This window comes from Branchiostoma belcheri, unplaced genomic scaffold (assembly GCF_001625305.1).
Source record: "Branchiostoma belcheri isolate BF01 breed outbred unplaced genomic scaffold, Haploidv18h27 scaffold64, whole genome shotgun sequence".
Lineage (NCBI taxonomy): Eukaryota > Metazoa > Chordata > Leptocardii > Amphioxiformes > Branchiostomatidae > Branchiostoma > Branchiostoma belcheri.
In genome coordinates this window covers 1,858,461-1,881,547 of record NW_017804287.1, presented here as the reverse complement: position 1 = coordinate 1,881,547, position 23,087 = coordinate 1,858,461, and the positions used below count along the sequence as shown (strand labels likewise).

General features: G+C 40.3%; 2 protein-coding genes across 2 annotated transcripts; both read right to left on the bottom strand.

Annotated features, from left to right (window-relative positions):
• Nucleotides 1-145: 145 nt before the first annotated feature.
• Nucleotides 146-6,846, bottom strand: LOC109483440 (solute carrier organic anion transporter family member 4A1-like). Its single transcript, XM_019786470.1, has 13 exons — nt 6,596-6,846; nt 6,031-6,097; nt 5,248-5,366; nt 4,744-4,919; nt 4,226-4,401; nt 3,896-3,986; nt 3,430-3,563; nt 2,852-3,205; nt 2,264-2,459; nt 1,599-1,758; nt 1,182-1,360; nt 797-861; nt 146-426 (listed from the first exon to the last, which is right to left on the bottom strand). Exons 1-13 carry the CDS (start codon nt 6,677-6,679, stop codon nt 194-196), a joined length of 2,034 nt encoding a protein of 677 aa, XP_019642029.1. The 5' UTR covers nt 6,680-6,846; the 3' UTR covers nt 146-193.
• Nucleotides 6,847-9,196: 2,350 nt separating this feature from the next.
• Nucleotides 9,197-18,424, bottom strand: LOC109483326. The gene is made up of 7 exons (XM_019786314.1): nt 18,383-18,424; nt 15,243-15,300; nt 14,641-14,690; nt 14,351-14,465; nt 11,819-12,049; nt 10,659-10,730; nt 9,197-10,423 (listed from the first exon to the last, which is right to left on the bottom strand). The coding sequence occupies exons 1-7, from the start codon at nt 18,422-18,424 to the stop codon at nt 9,246-9,248; spliced, it is 1,746 nt and encodes a 581-aa protein (XP_019641873.1). The 3' UTR covers nt 9,197-9,245.
• Nucleotides 18,425-23,087: the final 4,663 nt, after the last annotated feature.

Genomic DNA, 23,087 nt, shown 5'->3' with positions numbered 1-23,087 from the left:
TTCTCCCATGAAAAACAACACATAGCGCCATGGCGTAAGACAACACAAGAGAAATGTTTTAATTATCGAATGACTCTAAGGAACGGATTTACACAATGTACATTATTTCAAGAAGTATCGTGGTGTTACTTTGATGTTACTCGTGATGGTACTTTTGTCGGTCAGAAGCGGTGATGCGGTTCAACGGAGTATTTTACACTGTACCATTGGTAGACCCTTCCGCCTTTGCCTCATTGTTAAACAGTAAAACGAGTAGGTATATCAGACATGATGCAGTTTTGTACGCCACACACACAGACACCATGTTGATGCTCAGGGATCTATTTCTGTACAAGAGACACGAGCCGGCATTTTGGCATGACGTGTCCCACAGCACGCATGCGTAGTCGATGATACCGCCAACCAACAAGATGCACGGAATGTATCCTATGTAGAAACACCAAAATAAAAAAATATTTTAAAGTCAATATAATAAAGATTTTAAAGCAATTCGTTGTCTATCCAGTTGATTTTTCCATGACGATTTCGTGCCAGATATATTGGCAGCCCTGAATCGCCAACATTGTAACTACCAGTAACTACTAAATCTTCGAAATTCTTTCTCAATCACATTATAGCTGCGCTACTTGAACCGTTACTAAGAAAGGCTTTGTAACTAACAATATAAATCTCATTAACGACAAAGATGTAGTGAAGATGAAACCAAGGAGGTGAAACCTACAACGCAAATGTACTTGCCTAGGTATGCATGGACAGACGAAAGTCCGTTATTTGTCACAAATAAAGTCACACCTACCAAGTCCTCGGACAAAGACCTCCTGTATTCCCGTGGCAAATGGGCCCTCTTCCGTAGTGACGCTCCTGGATGCAAAAAAAGGTGTACTATTGATACCAAGCAAATATCGCTGATTATGGCTAATGTTGCGATCTCATGATACATCGTCATTCTTTTGATTGCTGGCCAACTGATCATGATAATGTTAGCATACGTAAATACATGTACATTCAAATATCATGCTTTTTATATCACTGCTACTGTTCTGATACCGTTTTAATGCAATTTTTGGTGAAATACACTTCTCAGTAGTTGTTGCTCACAAGATTGGTACTCCATACAAACAAGTAGAAGGAAGTCAGAAAGATGGCATGTAATAATATATTTTGATATGCATAATACCTACCTTAATGTACCAGTCAGTAGTGGAATCAAAGTGATGAAACAGCCCATACTCATGAAGAAAAGGAGACCATAGAACAAGGGTCTCAAGGGACAATCCGTGGAACATTTTCCCGGCACCGCCGTCCCTACACGTGCAGATGTGCTGATGCTGTTACTAGTGCATTGACATCCCTCATAGACCTAGACAAAGGAATAGTTCTGCATTTTAGTGAAAGAAACTTTATTGTCATGAGAGTATAGATTATAGTCTATAATCGAATATAGAGTGGCGTTTCTCAGCGATAGGCTATTGAAATGAATACCGGGCTTCGAATTAAATATCCATTGTGAATAAAAGCTAGTATATCATATCTTTACAGAAGTAAATGCAAAATTCGCGTTTAAAACAATAATAATATGAATAATTTGACGTAAGAACCTGGGAGCCGTTAGCTGTTGTCAGCATGTCACACCCGGCGTGGCAGGGAGAGAAGTATACGACATTATCACTGCCGCAAACCGGGCTGTACGCGTCACGTGAGCAGTGACAGACTGCGTTACACATGCTGGTCAGTGTGTCCTGTGTCCCCACGAAAGAACTACATAACAACATGGAGCATACCATTGATATAGAGCCGGTCTATGCCTATATGTGGGTGTTTTCACTCACGTGACTATGACGTAAGTACTGTCCGCCATGTTTGACGGTTACACCTGGCAACTTCTTTCATGTATAATATAATGCCAAACCTGTACGACTGACCCATAAGGATCACTTGGCCAACACAAAAGCGCCACCTGTTATCACATCTTAGTAGTCCCTTAGTCAATTTCCCAATCGACGCAAACATTGCAAATTCTGTCTTCTGTGACCACCTCATGACACATATATTCATCGGATTTTATAGATGAAGGGATTTTGTAGTGAAGAGTTTATATGCATGTACTTACAGTCTCGTGCAAATACATTATGCTTCTGCAAATATGTATCTACAAGTACTTGATTATGTTGGACTCTTTAAGGTTTGTCATATGACTCTACAATTTCATTCAATAAATTAAAAAAAAACAATTATAATTTAAAACGCAATCTTTCGCGCATACCTATTGCTATGACCTGTGGTGACGCCGGCGAAGGTGACGTCACTACAGGTGATGAGGAACGCCAGCGACGCCATGACAGTGAGTGACGTCACCACGAAACAGAACTTGGCGATACCCCGGATGTCCAGCTGTAGCCTCTTCACCAGATACCCGCCTAGTAAGGTCCCGACTGTGGCCGCCGGTACTGTCACCAATCCTATGGAATATGGTGGACAAAAATTCAAAATTTTGAAGAGAAATAAATAATAAATTTTGTAAGTAATAAAAACATAAAGTATTTCTCAACGTTTGCTCCGAATGTATATAATGTTTCCTTACTAGTATTCAGAAAACAAGAGCTTCTTTCCAATATCGCTTGGTAACATTATATCTAATTATGTTTTCCATTGAGTCCATATACTACTAGTATATGCCATACATATGCATGTAAAGTAAAAAGAGCGTAATGAATTATATGGCACGTTACTTACTGTCTTCGAATCTTCTGAAACTTTAGTTTAGTAGTATTACATACAGCTCGACTGGTAATCACCTCCAACTAAAAAATAAACATTCTATGAAATCTGAGAGAATTTGAGCTTGTCGTACCTACGATAAAAGACGCCTCTGCAGCAGTCGTTCTGAACTGGGATTCCACGTACTTCGGAGTAAAGGTGACGATTCCTGAGACCATCCCTTTCTCTGTGACCGTTGCTAACGACAGCAGAATAAGAGCCGGGTTCTTCATCAAACTAACGAACTTCTGCCAGAAATCTCTGAGGAACTGTAGATGCTGTCGTTTGTCGTTTGCAGACTCTGGTGACGTAGCTGTTGGAGGCGTTGCCGTGGTTTGGGAACGAGATGGTGACGATGGCGTTGTTACTGTGGCAACGGCGGGGCTCTCGTTCCCATAATCATTCTTGGTACAGTGCGCATCGGCAGCGTTTGTTGAATTTGCATTTTCTATAGTAAATAAAGGTTTCTTTTAGTTGGAGAGTGATTATATCGAAATAGGATTGCTTTTAACTAAATGTTTAAGAAATGTGCAGTACAAAACAGCAAGACACGACACGACGAACATTTCATACAACATGCAATGGACAGTCAGATACATAAACCCACAGTTCAGCCACCGTGAAGACAATACTTCCCGAATACTAATACCCGAAAGTAATAATGTCACTTACCCTCGGACGGTACAGAAAGTTTTCTAGGAAACCCGAACAGAAAAACAGCTGACACCGCAGCCATGGCTCCGGACAGTAGAAACCCGACCCACCATGCACCCACCCACTGTGGGCTGTCAGGAGACAGGTCTGTGCTGGAAGGGAACGGAAACACGGCGTTTATTCTGAAGTAAATTATTGGCCAATACAATGGAAATACACGTTTTATCCCACATCTCTGATCGCATACTCATAGAAACCCTTTACCTATCAATGTTAAAAGAGGTACCACCCGCAACATAACGAAATCAATGGCCATGATTTAAAATTTTGTGGACATTAAAGGATTTCTACATGAAATTTATATCTATGCCCCCCTCCCTCACTGCCTCTTGTTTAATCCCCGGTAAATGAAACCCCTCTTACAGCTCCCCCCCTCAAACTTTCTGAACGCCCCTAATATAAATCCAAAGCCATTGTTGATTACCTGTAGTCCAGGTCTCCTGGTATGTTCAGAAACACACTGCTGAGTAAATACCCAACGCCTGGACCAACGATGGAAAAAGCGTAGAAAATACCTACAAACATACACCATTATTGAAATAAATAGCATTATACATATAGTTAACAATTCATATGTAATATGTTGGTGTGGTACGTTGTTTTCAAACTACACACACACAAACTGTCATACCATTCAAGCTTAAATCAAGTGCAATTTAACTGAATGTAGTTTAAAACGTGCATTGAATGCTTAATTAAATTAAGCTCAAATATCAATTAAAATGTTTCCAACGTTTCAAGGAAAGTCACATACCCAGGTAGATGGATGTCTGCGTGGCCAGGCTGTTCTCGTTGATGTACGTCACCCCCAGACTGAAGAGCGTGCACGCCCCCGTCCCGACTAAGAACTTCCCCAGGATGAGGACGTACTTGTAACCCGTCAGGGAGGGAACACCGTCTGATGATTGGCTCGTACATCCAGCTGTGTCACTGAGATAGATTCCGATGTTATAATCTTATTAATGCATGTTTATATAACTTAAATTACCTGTGTATATTAGGAATGTGAACAACATCATCATTACCATCATCATCACCATCGCCATACATCATTATATAAACATAAACATAACCATTATCATTTTTAGCTGTAATTATCATCACCATTTTCATCACCTTATCATCACTATCGTCATTATCATCATCGTGATTATCAATACTAGCAACATCATCATCATCAATATCATTATCACCATTATCAACATCATCATCATCATCATCAACATCAACCTTATCATCAACACCATCATTATATTATCAGCATTATGTTACCTCGAAGTCTGGTTTTCCACAGTTGTGTTGACACAGAAGCCGTCTCCTTCTATGACAGACATTTGGCGAGGGTCTGCAACGAACTGTGGGAGGGCGAAGATGACGGCACCGAGGGCCATCACCACCATCCCGCAGCCCAGCCAGCGGGGCTTGTTCTTAGCGCAGAGGTAACCAATCTGGAATATATAAAGCATGTCTGATTTCTTGTCTGCTTGGATGATTGCCAAAAATTTATATTTCGTTATTTCATTTTCTTTATTAACTTAATAATCATTTATACAAAAATACACAGTAATTCTGCTTCTTTAGATTTTATGGAGGGACGCGATTTTAGGTCAACACATTAGGAGTCAGATTTAACACAGCGAAACTTGTAATGGTTGTTTGCCTCCTGTGCTACCCATAGTGCCCCGCGTCTCCCAGCATGCACTGGGATATGCGGGAGGGTCATTGAACTGTGGGGTTATTTGGTGCACTGCATTGAAGAGTATGAACGTTCTTTACCGGTATGGCAGCTAGCAGGTTTGCCACGTCGTTTGCCACAAGGACGGAGCCCAAATCTGTACTGCTCAGGCCGAACCGCCGCTCCAAAGTCGTCACCACACTTCGGGCAAACCCGTTCACTGGCCATGGGACAGATTTGCAAAAGTCATTCAACACCCGTAATGACTGAATGTATATATATATATATATATATATATATATATATATATATATATATATATATATATATATATATATATATATTTAGAGGATTACTAAAATGAAATACCAACTTTTATATGTCTAAAAAGTCGAGAAATGATACCGGATATTATCGGTTGACTAAACATTTGGGTGAGTCAGTCCGACTTCCGCACAACGTCGGAAACCCCGCCTGTTAAAGTATAATTTACGCACTAAATCTATTATCAGTGAAGTTCATATAGTATAGAGTGCAGATTCTTTGCTCGTTTCGTCCTGTTTATTCTCTAAATTTATTTACAGGTTAAAGATCTTGTTAGGTAACAGCAAACTGAGACATCCCAGCATGCTGAAGAGAGTATTAAATTTTAACTTTTGGTAAACAATACATTGGGAGAATGCCCAGAGGAGAGAAAATTAATGATGCGTGCAGACAATTGAAAAGGACATCAGATCTACGACGGACAATCGGGGGCATTTGAGGGCAGTCTGTTTCTGCCACAAGGCTAGTCGTAGATTCTTATAATTGGACGGTTGGTTCTGCTATAGACTCACTGAAAATCGTAAAAGACGTACTAAAAAAATAACGCTTCAATTACTTACCTAGCATTGCTTGGGCAAAAATTGCACAGCACAGAAACGCCAACGCTGCTTTCACGTTGTTCAAAACCTATAGGAACAAAAACACTGGTTACAAACATATCATTAGATGACCTTGTAACGCAACACAAAACATCTCCTGTATATTAAGTAAGAGCAAATGGTCTTGTCTGTTTAAAACTTTTCTATTTTACGTCGTCGTTTTACAGCTTGGGTGCAAATCTGTTTTCAAGTCGCTAGTAGCAAAAGACCATTTGGTCTGAAATTGTAAAACACATACATACAAGTCTCTAGATAATGCCCTTATTGACCTAATTCTGTGGCAAAATTTCATTGGGGGCATCTCGGTTCTCGAGCCGAGGACCTAGCATGTGGAGACCCTGGAAGCAGTCTAGTACCTAGGTTCTACCCAGGGAGGGCTGTGGGGTGGGGGTCATTAACCTCCGGCCGAGAGCTTTGTATACACAGGCTACGTTGGCCCTAAGCCAGGGAGCTGGCCTGTGTAGGCCCTGGAAATAGTCTGGCGTCTAGGCTAGACTTGTGTGGGAACAACAAGTGCTGTACATACCTGTAGAGTGCCGGGAGCAAATGTCCCCCAACCGTACCGTGTATCCAGGCTATCCTTGTCGTCGGCATTGTTCGTTTGCCTCATTTTTTCTATCAAACTTTACACTGGTAGCAGTCCTTGCTTTCTCGAGTACCGACGTTTTGTGTTGGTTTATACTTGACTCATCTTTGTCACCTCTGTCCTCGACACGTCACTGTGTATGCTGACGTCACCGTGCTCTTTCTTCTTTCGTGCCCGGCGTCACGTAGTGATAAAATAGCTTGCTCGACGAGTCTGTGAGTTCTAAAGAACATTTCGGCAGCAGTAATCGGCCGATATGCAATGTCCCCTCGACCACTGCGCGATTTTAGGAATCTTCCGATGCTCCCAGGTTTATCGCACCTCTGGCGATTTTGAAATTCGTCGATCTTCTGGCGAGCAACAAATCTTGGCGAAGGTAAATGAGAGATCTGATCCCTGAAAACAGAAACTTCTTGCTATATGGTAGACTTACTCGTACACAAACTTCAAGTTGATGTTTATGTTACACATATAGTGTATGACGATGCGCTTAAAATCTGATCTTGGCGCATGGCCTTGATGTGCTAGGTGTGTTTAGGATGAATATCCTTTTTTTTACTAAATATCCCTTTAGTGATGTATCTCAACTGCCTGCATAGGTCTCCATGCAGAGTATACTACAGTTTCTATGACCTAGACAGTTTAGGTAATAATTACATTGTATATACATTATTATGATATTGTTTAAAGTACATGTAATTGCTTGTTTTGGATGACTGACACGTTTCGTGTTGTCACGTGTTTTATGGCCAAGTAGCGATTGGTGCATGGAGGGTGATTTTGACAATTAATTGATAGGCTTGTTCATATGTTTACCAGCTTTCATATACTGTTTCCATGCATTCTAGTTGTGCAACGCACGTACAGTCGTCACTGTTGTTTTTCGTATCTCTCTCTTTGTCAGTCTGTCTCAAAAGACTGCTATAAGCTTTCCCTTAACAGACACCACCAGCGCTTGGGGAAATGTAGGAGCCCCGGTAAGCTAGGATGGCAACCAGGTCGGCAGGTTTGTAAGCGTGTTACACAGCACAGTCGACACAGGAAACACGCTATGATGGCGGTCTCAGGGTTCCATGGGGCTCACTATTTTTCATGGTCTCCATATTGGTATAAGGTCCATTGCCGCTCATATATATACGATTAACTCTATTAGGGCACGAAATATTTTAACAATAATATATTTAAGATCTTTTGATTTTTATGAAGGACAGATTTTGGGAAGATGCCGACTTTGCCAATTTCGTATGGAGCGTCTGTCGAAACGTGTGAGCGCCGATCTCACATGCAGGCCAATTGGAGCTTCTCATAAATTAATAAAAGGTTCAAACAAACAGATAAAACAATTGAATTCACTGGGATGTCATTTTATTATCCATGCACATTCAAACATATTTGTATTATTCAGGTAGTGGAAAACACCATTCCATTGGTATGCATGGCAAATCTTAAAAATATATTACATAACAGTCTCTTCTTCTTATACATTTTCTATCTTTGTTTGCAGATTTTTTTGTTTTATTTTATTTATTGAGCTTTACAGATTGAGCCGGCAACAGAAAGCTGGTTTCTCTACGGGGCCGGCTCCTCAACAGAGATACATAGCACCGAGACAAATAATACATCAAGATACATCTAAATATCAGAACTAAAAATATACAATATACAAACAACAATAAAGGCAGTAAGGTATGGCTAAGTGGTTAGGCAGGCATGACATCTACAAATGGAGGACCAGGTGCATATGTTATCGGTGGAATATGTGGAGTGTACCCGGGATATGTAATAAGTGACTAACAATTTCCTGACAGATGAAATGCTAAGATTTGAGTACAAATGTTGACGGATTGTTATAATTACAGGTAAAGTGTTCCAGATGAGTACTACACGGCTAAAATATGAAAAGGTAAATGTTTCAGTTTTACAAGGGCATTTAGACGATACATATTTTACTGTACTTCGTAGACCTGTCAACAGACTGCTTGATGACGTGAAGATGTACTTCCATCAGAACGTCAAGACGGCGCCATTCATGGTGAAATAGCTGCGGAAATACAGGCAGCGGACCAGGCACGGTGGAACGGAACTTTTAAGAACATCGATGACACACATGACGTCGACATTGATTTGGCAAGACAAGATAGAACTGCACATTTGCTAACAAAAACAGCTCTGTATTATTATTATTATTACTATGTGCAATAAAGATCGTCATTCATTCATTATCATTATATAGACCAATTTAATTTACTATTTACATTGTTATCAAAAATATTCTTATTACATAGTAAATTACAAAAATATTTAACCTTTATACACAGTTAGTCAGACACTCATTTCAACAACATGTACAGTTAATATGTACATCACAATTCAACTTAAAACTAAGTGAAAATAGATAATTTCAATTTGAAGATCGCAGGATTCATTCCACCGGAATGCACAATAAGAAAGCCAATAATGTACTTTATATGCTACATGAAGGGTTCAAAGGGATGAATGCTTTATACATTGAATATTCTATTTGGATTCAATTAGGTTATCATTACTTATAAAGAGGTCCACCGCGCCCTGTAAGTAACTTTAAGCGTCCCTAAAGACCAAATGCTTTCAGGAACACTCTGTGTGATTCATTCCAGTATTCCGAGGCCAACAGCTTCTCCTTCAACCTTCTTGAAGCTTCAAACTCCCTACTTCCATTCTTCAAAACAGCAATGACGCGCTTAGCCAGTGTCTTGACAGCCTCGTCGTCATCATCTGGGATCTCTACAATCAGCCGGTCGAACCCGGGATCTTGACTTTTCAAGAACCACGCAAGACCAGACTTGTGGGAAACCAGAACTGGGATTCCTGCAGCGATAGCCTCGAGACCGACAAGTCCGAATGGCTCTGCACGTGACGGCATTAGAACGACGTCAGCTTTCTGCATGTCTTCGCTCAGCTCTTTCTGCGTTGCGTACTTTAGTGGAGTGAAGTTGAATTTGTCGTTCTTCACATTGGCTTGGATGACAGCCTTGCTCTCCGGAAAATCTTCAGCACTGACACCACGGGCTCGCCACTTTGTGTTGGGCAGTTGCTCAATCACAATGTTCATGGTCTTTGCCGCAAGATCGTAGCCCTTCTCCCTCTCCACGCCCTTGACCCTGCCGATAGACAGAACTACTTTTGTCTCAGTGTCGACGTGTTTCACTTGCAGCTTGTTGAAGATGTCAGATGGCCTGGGCAAAAACTCGTGATGCGGTTTCAACTCTCTTGTCTGACTTTTGTAGTAGTCATAGATATGTGGGCCTATTGAGAATATCACATCGGCATGTAGTAGGTCCTCCAAAATGACAGCACTCTCCCTCTCGATCCTTAGCACCTTCGCATCGCCCTTGTACTTGCTGGTATCTTCCGGGATCACGTGAGTGACCTGGACGAGTTTGGAGCCAGGAAGGCGATTCTCCTTGATCTGTCTTGCTGCATGACTTGTGATATTAACGTGGCCGACGACAAAGTTTATGTCTGAGGGGAGTTCAGGATAACGGCTCATGTGGTCCCAGGTCAGCCAAGCTAGTGTGGGCGCTCTCTCGTCTCCCTCGAACGTTGTTGGTAAGATCAGCCGAACACCATCAGCAGCTGCATCCTCCTCATCCTCCTTTGTGGCACCCAAGACTAAACTGTAGACCACTGCTCCTTCAGAGACAAGAAAGCCTGCCATCTGGCGATTTATGGCGGAGACGCTGTATCCATCATTGATCAGAAGCACCACTGGTTTATTGCCCCCAGATCCTTTAAATGCAAAGTAAAGATAACTATTTATTTTCACCGCAGGAAAACAAATTGTGTTTGCTCTGTTTCCTGACTCAAACAAGGTCAATGGCCTTTTCAGCAGCATTTTATGGCCTTCACAGACGCTAACATTTTTCTTGTAGCAAGTAGATTGCAAAATTAAGTTACTTCAACTTCCATGTAAAAAAAATAAAGTTAGCAAAATGATGAACTACATGTAATTTGTTGGTCCTACCGTTCACATTGGAGTCAGGTGTGATGTCACCTGGCTCAGTTTCAGGTTGCGCTGTTTTGGTAGGAAGGGTTTCTGCAACCATGCAACGTAAACATACATGACATGTGTATAAAACAACAGTGTTTGCACAACTACTACAACTACAGTGTATACAAGTTTTGATACAATAACTCAGTAGTACGTACATGTACGTGCATTAGTTAAATATATATCAAATCTAAAAAAAAACATGAAGTACTCACTTGTCAAAATGTTGCATTCCTGGAATGGAAAATAGAAAACATGTCACATAGCAATCCTCTTGCTAACACTAGTAACAGCAATCATTTTGATTGCATCAAAATTTACCCATTAACCAAATATTATTTGGGCATTGAAATCCCACTCATTTACAAATTTTTTTTGGCAGGTTGAGCCAGACAACAATTTCTAAATAGAAGCTTTCTTCAATTAAAGAAAAGAAAAGTAAACTCTTACCACCCAGAAACTGAAGTCGCACACTGCTTGAGGTGGTTGCTGTTCCATATAAAGTATGGTCACCTCACCCGCAAAAGACGTTCCTTCGGGTCTTTTCAGAACCATTTGAACACTCTGGCCATCTTCTTCGCGCCACTGCTGGGCATTCACTTTCATCTGCTTTGTTTTTTCCTTGCCTTGCAGGGGGCTGACAATTATGTTAACACGAGAACCGTGATCAAGATCGAACATAGCTTTGTTGTGTCCACACATAGTAAAGCTTAAGCCTGATTGGTACTCGATTTTCTTTACGCTGCGGTCTCTACAGACAACATGGAACTCCACACAATCTTTATGGGGCTTGATATACCCTGCAAACCAACAATTTGAAGTTCTTGATGAAAGCGCAGCTATTATGGTCCCTATCGCTACATGTACACTGATCAATGCAAAAGGAACCCACAAAATTGCCAAACGACTGAATGTCTGCAGGGACACAGATATTTTGTTTGAGTATATCTTGTGCACTGTTGAGGCTGTGATGTCTGTCCAGCCTTCTCCATCATGATGCTTCAGCAGAAGACATTTCATGCCTTCAGAACCTGGGGGTCGCCACGTCTGCAACTCTATTGGCCCATTCAGCTGTGCACCGTGCAGATTTATGTCAACAGCTGGAGAGAACAGCACCTGACCAAGTAACTCACGTGGACAAGTGTCCTCACCCGGGGACCAGGGGTAGCCGGAGATCCAGTTGACACCTTCGGGGCCTCTTAAGATGCTGGGGATGTCTACTGTGGAGATGGTAACCATCGTGTCTTCCTGAAGGATGCCTCGTGCTGCAGAAAGTTTGGCAAAACCAGGAATCTCCACTTCTCCACCCACTGGTCCTACTGTAACCTCGGCTGTCCTCATGTACTTTAACTCATCTGGCACAGCTAGGAAAATAATGGTATTAAACTTAGAAAGCAAACAAAATCTAGACAGTCATAATTATATGATTGCCCTCGTCAGAAGAGTATGTCTTTGGAGAGGCTGCCTTTGGAGTGATGCATGTGAAGAAACCTCTTTACATGGAAGGCATGTGTTCCATAAACTCTACTTACCGGTATTCTAGTTTTGAAGGAAATAAAGATTTCATTAGATACATTAACAGCACTAAAGTTGTGAAATTAACATACAACTAGAAAGGTCGACATTTGCTCAGGAGCAAACATAGCTTCACCACATCTTCCATACCAAAAATGGACCTATCCCCCCTCCCACACAAATGGATTGTTCCCAAGTCACCCCTGTTCAAAACGTGAAGTGTTCCAACAGTCTATACCCCCATGCAGCAATGGAATCTTCCGAATTGCATTTTGCTGTTGAACACATAGATTGACGGGATCCATGCCACCCTGTATCTGCTTGAAGGCCACTGTGTATCTCCTCAAAGATACCCATGCCACCATGCATCTGCTTTGAGGTTGCAAATGTCATCAGATCGTTTGGTCCCCAAAGTTGAATCTGTTCAATGAATGGACCTATACCATTATTACGTCACAGTTTGTTTACCGCAATGAATGCCGGTCAATCGACGTTTATAATTTTTGTACAGGGGTGCGTAGCGCGGTGTGTGTTTGTGTAGCGTTAGACTTAATATAAGGCCTTTATACAGTACTACTTTCATCTAATGTCACGACTAAATCACCCATGCGGCATGTAATGCTGTGTCAACACATCTAGACGCAGCAAAAATCAGACATACCTGACTTTGAAAACTTTGAAATGATCTTTATTCTTTAACTGACCGTTCTAGAATGTTCTTTAGAACAGGTAAACAAACTGTGACGTAATAATGGTATTAAGGTCCATTAACGGCAGGGGTAGAATGAGAAGCACATAGAAAAATAATGTTTTTCATCAATATAGATATGGCATGAAGTGATATACATGCATAACTAAAATAAAGTTGGATACTGTTGGATACTAGTACCTTATCCAATAGTATACATTATTGGTAACGAAATGTATTTGCCTTATGCAAACTGTTGATTTTTGATATTAAAAAAATTACGCCCCACATTGCAAGAAAGTGTGACAAACCTATACTAAAAACATTTGAATGCAGGACAGGCTGAGACAGCTGTCAATATGCTACCGGTATAGCCCGAGCAGGTGTCCAATGTATTAATCCAATTAGTTCAGCACCCCATCAGCAAGAAGATTACAACCCCCAACGATCTCTAAAGGTGCACGCCTATTGGCTGTTGCTCTCTCCATTCCTTACTGATGAGTGACATGCTATACAGCTAAATTACAGTTACTATACTTCACTATTTGGCATTGAAGTCAAAAGACCCGAATCATACAATTTTAAAGGGGTGCATGCCAAAAATTATAACGAATTGTTGTTGGTAGATATATAAAGCATAACCTATACCAAATTTCAGATGATTTGGGTGTAATACCAGGTCTCCGGGACCCCAAATGTACAGATTTTGTCGGAAGATGGCAAAAAAAAAATTAAAAAATTTTAAAGCCTCAGTATCCAAAAAAATGAAGATAAAAACACCTAGGGGTGTTTGACCACTCTACCTTCATGTCAAATTTCATGTTAGGCCACACCGACTTAATTTTATGGATGACATCCGCGCGCGCATTGATTTTTGCCTGTCCTCACGTCTTCCGAGGGTCTGACCTGGCTCTAGGCCTTGGTAGTCCATAGTAGCTAGCGACAATAGGGAGCTGGTGGTAACTCTCGAGGACGGCACCCAGATTACCGAAGCTCCAAGACTCAAGAACTGACAGTGTACCGGCTTGTCGTATACGTCGCTATGCACTGCCGCGAATTCACAATACCAGCTTTGTATTCGTGCTGTTTAGTAGCATTTTAATTTTTTTGCCAGAATTTTTTTTCATTCGCTCGCGCGCACTAGTTTGGGGGTCTTCAGAGGATGTCATCCCTAAAATTAAGCCTGTGTGGCCTTATTTGGCCCAAAAATTAAGAAATTGAATCCATTTAATGAAATGGCAGGAGTAGGAGGAGAAGAAACACCAGAGAACACAATATGTTTCATCACACAGTGTGGTAATGCCATGTACGCAATTTTGTTCTTTGCCATCTTTTATGTTTTCACATATCGAATTGCCTGACTTAAGTACATGTACTAAGTACATGTATTTGGCTAATGTATGTTAGACACTTAACCTTTTATTCTGCAATTTATCTCCTACTATAAGTACTAAAGGCTTACCTGGAATGTCTTGCACAATAAGACGGAAGCTGATTCCAGCTGCCATCATGTCCTTCTCCACAACTCCAAGGTCATCTATTATATAGTCAGATGACAAGGCTAGCTTAGCCTTCAACTTCACAAATAGATATAATTTTCAGCAATTTTCATTATATGCAAACTTTATCATCAAGCAGGAAAACAGGTTACATACCAGTTGTGATGTATTCTCTCCGCATGATATCTTTCATCATTCCTGGACTTCCTTGTTTATTGGTACGTGCCGACCACACTCGTAGAAGCAACCTTACATCTGTCTCATCCAGCCGACCAAGAATTGTGTCCAACATCTGCTCCAAACCTACAAGAGGAACAGCCATGTACAGAAGAATCAATCATTACATTTTCAAAAACTAATTGATACAGGGCCCATTCCTAAGTACTTATTTGAAAGGCTCTGTTGTACATGTAGCATTAAGAGCGGCTTGACAGAGAAAGCAAAATTGCTGGACCTTATCAGAAAGATATGGTTAACTTCTCATGATAAAAATTGATGATTGCAAAATTATACAACAGACCATGACTGTGTGATTCCTACCATTTGCACTGGAGTCAGGTGTGATGTCAATCAGTCCAGTTTCAGGGTACCTTTCAGGACAGGGTTTTGATTTGTTTTCATCACCTTGGAAACATTAAAAAAACATAATGAATATCATGAGAGTACCAAATTGCATCAACACATTTCCTGTCCAAATAAGCAGCAGTTTCTCAAGCTACAGATACCAGGAGCATTAATCAGTGTTGTTATTGAAGTTCAATAATTACATGCTGTCTGAATATTTTCAGTCACTGAGTATGCAGAGGAATCAGATAGGGTAAACATCCAAAATCAATTCCACAAGTGGTGACATACCTGACAGGTCTTCAATGGAAACTGAAGCATCAGTCAACAATGTGCTTGAATCATCTACCTGGAAACAAAATAACTATTTATCATAAAAATTATATCTCTATATATCTTATAACTCTATATCATATAATCTATGACAATTTTTCATTCATATCATGTACATGTATATTGAAAACAAAGTCATGGTGAATATTATATATATATTAATACACACTGGAAAATATGCAGCAAATACTAGTACTTATTACACAAAATAATCTGATTATTCCTGTCACATTAAAACAGTACTAATACTGCCCATTAATATCTGTAATCCTAGAATGTCAGTGAGTAACATCCCAAAAGGTTCAGATAAATCAAAATTCTGGCAACACATGATTCTCCTGCAACTCTCAGACATCTTGTCAGTCTGCGGTGCAATAAGTATAAGAACGTCAACCAGACCACGCACCCTTGTGGAACATCTAACACTCAGCTGCTGGGATCCAGGGAGACAACAATCATTGATTGAACTTACACCAAAACAGATCACTGACGTAGTAAACTAGCAACAAATATAACTTCAAAAGAAACTTACAATTGCCTGCATTGCTTCAACCTTATATATGATGATATATGAATCTGCGGTGAACCTACTTGGATACCCTCTACTTGGATGTGAGTTTCTTTCTCCACTGCTCTGCAGATGCCTTTGTCTATCACTTGCCTGTTGCCCATGTAAATTGATAATAGGCTAATGGCGAGACCTGCCACAGCTCCTGAGGCAGTTCCGAGTGGAATTGACTTGGTGGCTTGGCTGACAATATATGCCGCTGCTACTGTTGTCCCTGCAGTCATGGCTGCTGCTGCGAGACCACGTTCATTTATCCGAATACTTACTCCCCCAAGGCCCAGTGGGTCTTTTTCAGTGTTTATAGCTTCCTGCACTGAGCCCTCACATCTGGCTGCTTGGCCTACTGCCCCTGGAGCTGTTACTTGCAATGGAGCTGCAGCTTCAGGCTGTGTCTGCTGCCCAGCTTGTGTTACATCCGGCCGATGATGATGACTTTGTGGTAAACGTAGCTAAGCAGATGGAAAATACAAATAACAAGAGTTAATCATCGATTTTGTAAATAAGAGCCTCATTTGCATGGATTATATCAGTTGGTCATATTCAATCTACACCCAATGACAGCCTTATTTTAACAAAAAGGCTATTATAGCACTTCTTCATAAATTATGCAAATGAGGTCATGATTTGAATAAATTATGTTTATTGATGTTCAGCTTCACTTAACTTCCAAATGTGGCAAGTATGAAATTCCCAAGTTACAACTATGAAATTATAGAGATTTGCCATTAATTATGCAAATTAGGTCCTCATTTACATAATCTATATCCTCAGAGGTTTTATCTCATTCTCAACTAGATGTCACAAGTGTTTCATAGTTCTATTATCGAACAAAGCAGATTTATAGAATTTCCTCATTAATCATGCAAATTAGGTCCTGATTTGCATAATTGTCATCTGATTATTTCTAGCATCACTTCAACTACCTACATACTAAAGTTCATGACAATCCGTCAACCGGTTCTTGAGTTATCATCCTTCGAAATGTTTTCAACAAATGCTCCTGCAGTTCCAGAACAAGTCGCTAGGAGATCCAAACTCATGTCACTTCTTCCCTAGCCCAAGAGCTATCTACCAACCAAAATTCGTGACCCTAGCATGTCCAGATCACGAGATATCAAAACCGGAAGTTCTGCTGCAGTACCTAGGAAAGCCGCCAGGGGGCCCAAAATCTAATCATTTCTAGGTCTCATGAAGACCTACCTACCTACCAATTTTCATTCCAAAATTTCCATTCACTGCTTCTTGAGTTATCTTGCTAAACCACAAACACACACACACACACACACACACACACACACAGACAAACGCTACTGAAAACATAACCTTCTTGGCGAAGGTAATAATGTTAAAGAACACAAACAGACTCAGCAAAAAGGTATAGGCTATTTTTATAGGGTCGGTCAGGAAACACAACATTTTTTCTAGGCCTCATCAAAGTCTGAAAAGTTCAATGTCATGTAACTATGTTCAAACCAAAATTACTACTAGATTTTTGCAAACGATGCCTGTCATAAACCCTGCAACATGACAAACTATCAATTTACCGGTACATATATATTTCACTAATATGAAATTGTTGCCAGATATCTTTTAGAAAAAGTTCTATCGGTTGTAGCTTAGACCTGGTTTACAAGAGCAAACAATCTGTACAAAATAATCCGAAGAAACATTAACAAGTAGAAATTGATACAGAAATTTCAAGACAGATACAAAAAGTTGCATATGTCCCATGACCTACTGTGACACGGAAATGAGCTGTGCGTGACGCAGGTCTGTTTAAATGATGTTTTTCCTTGCAGCAGACTCCCCGCTGCGGTGGGAGCGGGCCTGTTTACACGCTTGAAAAGTGTCATACAGCTCCCGTCGAACGACGCCCGACTGTTGACTCGCCGACACATAAAAATGACGCACGTGTGAACCGGGCCTTAGCTGTTTCAAACTTTAGGCCACACTGACTTAATTTTATCTCATGACATCCTCTGAAGACCCCCAAAATATTGCGCGTAGGTGAATAATAAGAATTCCGTCCGAAGATAAAAAATGCTACTAAACCACAGGAATACAAAGCTGGTATAATTGTGAATTGGCGACAACTTACTTACATAGTGACGTATATGATAAGACGGCACATGCTGGCTTTTTGCGGAATTAATAAATCGGCACTGTACGTATGTATTGATCATGAGTTGTTGAGTGGTGGAACTTCGGCAGCCTGGGTGCCATCCTCCAGAGTTACCACCGGCTCCGTATTGTTGCTAACTACCGTGGACTACCCCGGTCTAAAACCAGGCCAGAGCCTTGGAGATGTGACCTTTTCTATTTTGAGAACAGATGAAAGTCAATGCGCGCGGTTGTCATCCATAAAATTAAGTCGGCCTTACGTGACATAAAAGTTTTAAAAGCTTTAAAAGCCCCCACTCCACCCAATACCACCACACTTGGTCGCACTGTACTGGGGGAACACTAACCTCCCAGTCTGAATAGGGTTGAATAGAAAGCACTAAGGAGCCACAAAATATTCAGTTGATACCTTGAATGGCTTCTCCTTCTCCTTCCTCTCCGCTTCATCCATTATTGCCTTTGTGATGTCACCAGCAGCTGAGCTATGACCTGTGATTAATTGGTAATTCCCTGTGAAAAAAGTGTGAAAAACTTGTACCCTACTTTGCAGGTGTTCCAGGTTCCCCCTTTCTTTTTGGGGGGGGGGGCACATGCTGATTTTTTCCCAGTGCTGTCAGCATTTTAACATACCTTCCTCACTGTGTTAGTACACCACCTTAGCTGGTTTAGGAAAAAAAGGGAAGCTTTACTAAGGCCACACCAATTTAATTTCTTGGTTAACGGATTTTTCTAGAAAAATTAAATGGAGCAGGCGGGAGAAAAAAAAATTAAAACAGGCCTAGGCATCCTATTATGGCCCAAAATGGTAATATACTGAGCCATGAAGTCAACACACCAGGCTGGTTCAAAATTTAAACAATGAATTTTGAACTTATGATGATACCAAAATGCATTGAGAAATGGAATAACTGTAACAACTAGGAAAAAAGGACTGTTTTCAACTGTTCAGGGCAAAATATGAGCATTTTGCAGTTGATTCTGAATTTTTATTTTTAGTTGCAAATCAGAAAAAAATGAAGCGGGCGAATCCGTTAACCAAGAAATTAAATTGGTGTGGCCTAAGTGCAATTAGAGTTCAACGATCTCATACCTTCGCCAAATGATATTAGCCTTTATGACTTTGAAATTACATATTAATCCCTGTGATTATACAAACAGGATCCTAAATTGCATGAATTGTATCTGTTGATCATATTCTACACCAAAAGACAGTCTTATCTTATCAACGAACGCCATTCGGTATCAAGGTACTAGTAGCGCTAGTCAGGTGGGGAGGGGAGTAACGTTACTAGGTAATTTGAATACCGACGAAATCCTGGCATATATAGTGGGGGCTTTAAAAAAACTAACACATAATCTGGTTTAAGTTGTCCTTAGGATTATGATTTGCAAAAAAAAGTCAGTGAAAATCGTGAATTATCTCCTCACCTGAGCAAAATTTGAAAGAAACTCAGTCACACTTTCTCCAACTTTTCCGTATCGCAGTCCAAGTTTCACTTTTCCATGTAAATCTCGTACGCAGGGCACTTACTGACAAAAGTCATATACAACATAGTGCCCTGGGTACGAGTATGAAGCCTATGAACACCAAACCCGTCCGCCGTTGGGAAAATAGAGCGAGGCAACTAATATCGAAGTAAATGTTTTCTAAATTGATGACCCAGTTGATAACAACAATCACACAATATGAAAAAAAGTCCTAATCATAATATGACTCAATAAGTGCACGAAATATTCTATATTAATTTGAATTTTCCCACAAATTAGCATGGGATCAAACTCCATGATTTCACTTTGCGATATCCTTGCGCGGTGATGAAATCAATGGACTGTAAATAGTCCATGGGCCAGACCCCCCACATATCGGTACCACCTGAGGGGCCAAATTCTCATCATGGTTTTTGAAAAGAAGGGTGTCTGTGGAATATTTTTTGATATGATAGCCGTTGCACATCGGTAGCTTTGACCTTGCTATCTGACCTTGAACTTTGACCTCGTATGTACCACGTCTTTTTGCACTTATAGTGCAAAGGGGAGTGGTAAATAATCAAATATGGATATTTTTCAATGTAACTTCATGGACTGATAAAACATGAACCAAGGATTACAAAAATGTTAATTTTGTTTCGATATGTCAATTCTACAAGAAGTTATGAGCTTTCGAAATTCGATTTTTTGGTAAAAATTGGTAAAACAATAGAATGTTTACTTTTCAAAACCTGTCATATATCCGGATTACATATTTGAGCCTGCTGCATGCATTCATCTGACTTTTTGTATCATTCCCTACATTTTAAGCTTTAAATCATAAAAATCCATCAATCCTATCCGGAGATATGAGTATCTAAAAGTTCTACTAAAAAAAAAATTATTCCAAAAGGCCTTGTGAGGGGAACCGTTGCTAGGGCCGTTGCTAAGGAGGCACTTGGCTGCTTTCCCAGCAAAATGGAGTGCACACCATATGCAAAACTTGAAGAAAACTTCTATTGGAGGAAAATTATTAATTTAAAGGGCCTTGGAAATCTATATTAGATTATACTAGCAACGCAGGAGATAATACTTTAGAATGGTTTCGTAAATGGCAATAGAGGGCGACTTGTGGGAAAATGTCTATTTCCTGACCATTTTGAGTGAAGTTTTGAGTTCCATGGTTGGAACCGGCCATTCTTTAGATAGAACATGGAACGAGTCATTTGAAAGTGATGTATGCCAAATACATGACTGCTATTCTGTAGACACACGTTCAAGGTACCCTTATACCGAATGTCATATCATTTGGTTGTAATGTAACCAGGGCTCAGGATCCAAAAATCCATTTTTTTGCCGAAAAATGCCCAAAAAAACCTTCATAAAAATTTTTCAAAGGCATGTTTAAAAAAATGAAAAAAAACAAACGTCTGGGGGTATTTGCCCACTCTACCTCCATGCCAAATTTCAAGTCATTTGGCTGAATGATGGCGGAGTTGAATCCCTCTGAAGGAGTGGCAGGAGGAGGAGAAGGAGGAGGAGGAGAAACATGAGGGAACACAATATATTTCATCCACACCATGGTATGGACTGAAATATGATAACCAATAACATAAATAAATAATGATAATAACAAAAAGTACAAATTGTCCAGTCCAGATTGTTTGTATGGATGGGTCAGAGGTCAGGCCAATTTTTATATCTCATTTTAAAAGTGGACATGGACGGGCAGGTCTTTATATCATGTGGCAACCTGTTCCAGAGGTTAGGGCCTCTATAGGAGAACTTTCGCTTGCCACATTCAAGGCGCACTAACGGCAGTTTCAAGGATAGGTAACTTCTGACTGTGTCTGGTGGGATATCTGTGAGATTCAGAAGCCATCTGAAAGCTATTTATATATTCTGGGAGTTCATTGTTAACTGCCTTGTACATTGATTGTAGCAGGTGCAAGTTTCTCCGTGATGATAAAATTTTCCAACCTAGGGTAGATCATAAGCTCATCATTGTCAACATGATGTGTATATGGTAAATGAAGAATAAGTCTCACTGCCCGGTTCTGGAGTTTTTGTAATTTGTCAGACAGGCACTTTCTAAAGTTTCCCCATATCACATCGCAGTACTCTATTTTAGGTAAGACAATACAGTTAAACAACATTATAAGAGTGTGTTGAGGTAGACATGGGATGAGAGGTCGTAGGACTCCCAGTCTAGACGAAACAGCATTACAACTTGTTAATGTGAACTTGCCATGCTATTTAAAGCTGGAGTCAAGCCAAACGCCAAGGTACTTATAACTAGAGACAACTTCCAAAATGGTGCCAGAAAGGGGTAACTGACAACTGTTCTGTAACTGACCGCAGCCTATGTGTAGTCCCAAAGAGCATAGCTTTGCATTTGTTAAGATTGAGAGTCAGTTCATTTGCTTTTAACCATGTCTCAATATTACGAAGATCAGCATTGAGAGCATTGTTTACATCCATGACTGTCTTGGATGCATATAGAAGAGTGCAGCTTATTAACGACATCGCACTTTGCTGTATTTTGACCATAAGGCCACACCAAGTAAATTTTATGGATGACGTCCTTTGGAGACTCCAAATCTAATGCGAGAGGGCGAAAAAAAAACAAGAAGGGCCCAAAAAAACAAGATGCCTAGATTAGAAATATACTAAGAGACGACACATGTTAGGACACAAATTGAATGAGGTGACACAGTGTAAACAAGCAAGAAGTCTTTTATTCATCATCAAAACAGTAATGAATCAGGTGGAACAGCAGTTGTCCCGTTCTGTTTCTTTCATCACATTTGCAGACCTGCAGAAACAAAGCATAAAAGGCAAAATTAGTTGCTGATTAACCCTTTGCATGCATTACTACATTTCTACCTATGCAAATAGTCTATAGGAGCGTTTGAGAAAGAATATCAATAAAGGTGGAACCAAACAGAATATGTTTAGAGCTATTCTACATAAGTTGCGTAATGTATTTTAAGTAGGTAACAAATGTATGCCTACCTGACAAACAGGGTTTATTGTCTGGTATGCAGCAGTCTTCTCTGCTGGTATGGGCAGCGTTTCCTCCTCGCCGCAGTTCCAGCACACCAAAGGCAGCATCGTCTTCATCACCCCTGACTTCAGTCTGGCTGAATAGTAGTACTGTGCTACTGGTGAAGTGCATGTCACTGCCCTACATGAAACAGGTGGAAAATTATGGAACAATAGTCAATTGTGGTAAAATCCAACTCTTCAGAAAAAACTTCTTTTTTTTCAACATTGAGGTTTAGGTTCTATGTTGTAGTTAAATGTACGTCTTTACTGTCCCCAAAGTGCCTTAAATTTAAAGGGTATATTCTGCAACAATCCATATCAAATGTACCTCACTACTCACCTGTGTTGTTATTGCTACATTGTTGTGTGCTCCCAGTCCCAGCGTAGGCTGGAAACATCCACTCCTGCTGACCTTGTTCTCTTGATGCTTTCATCATACCTGTATACATGTGTACATGTGAAAGGAAAAGTAAACCTTATGTTCCTAGTTCACAATAAATGTGTCTTAATGCAATCAAAGAAATTGAAGAGCAGACAACGTTACTAAATTGGATATCAAAGCTAAAATGATGACTAAACCCCCCCCAAAACCCCAAAAA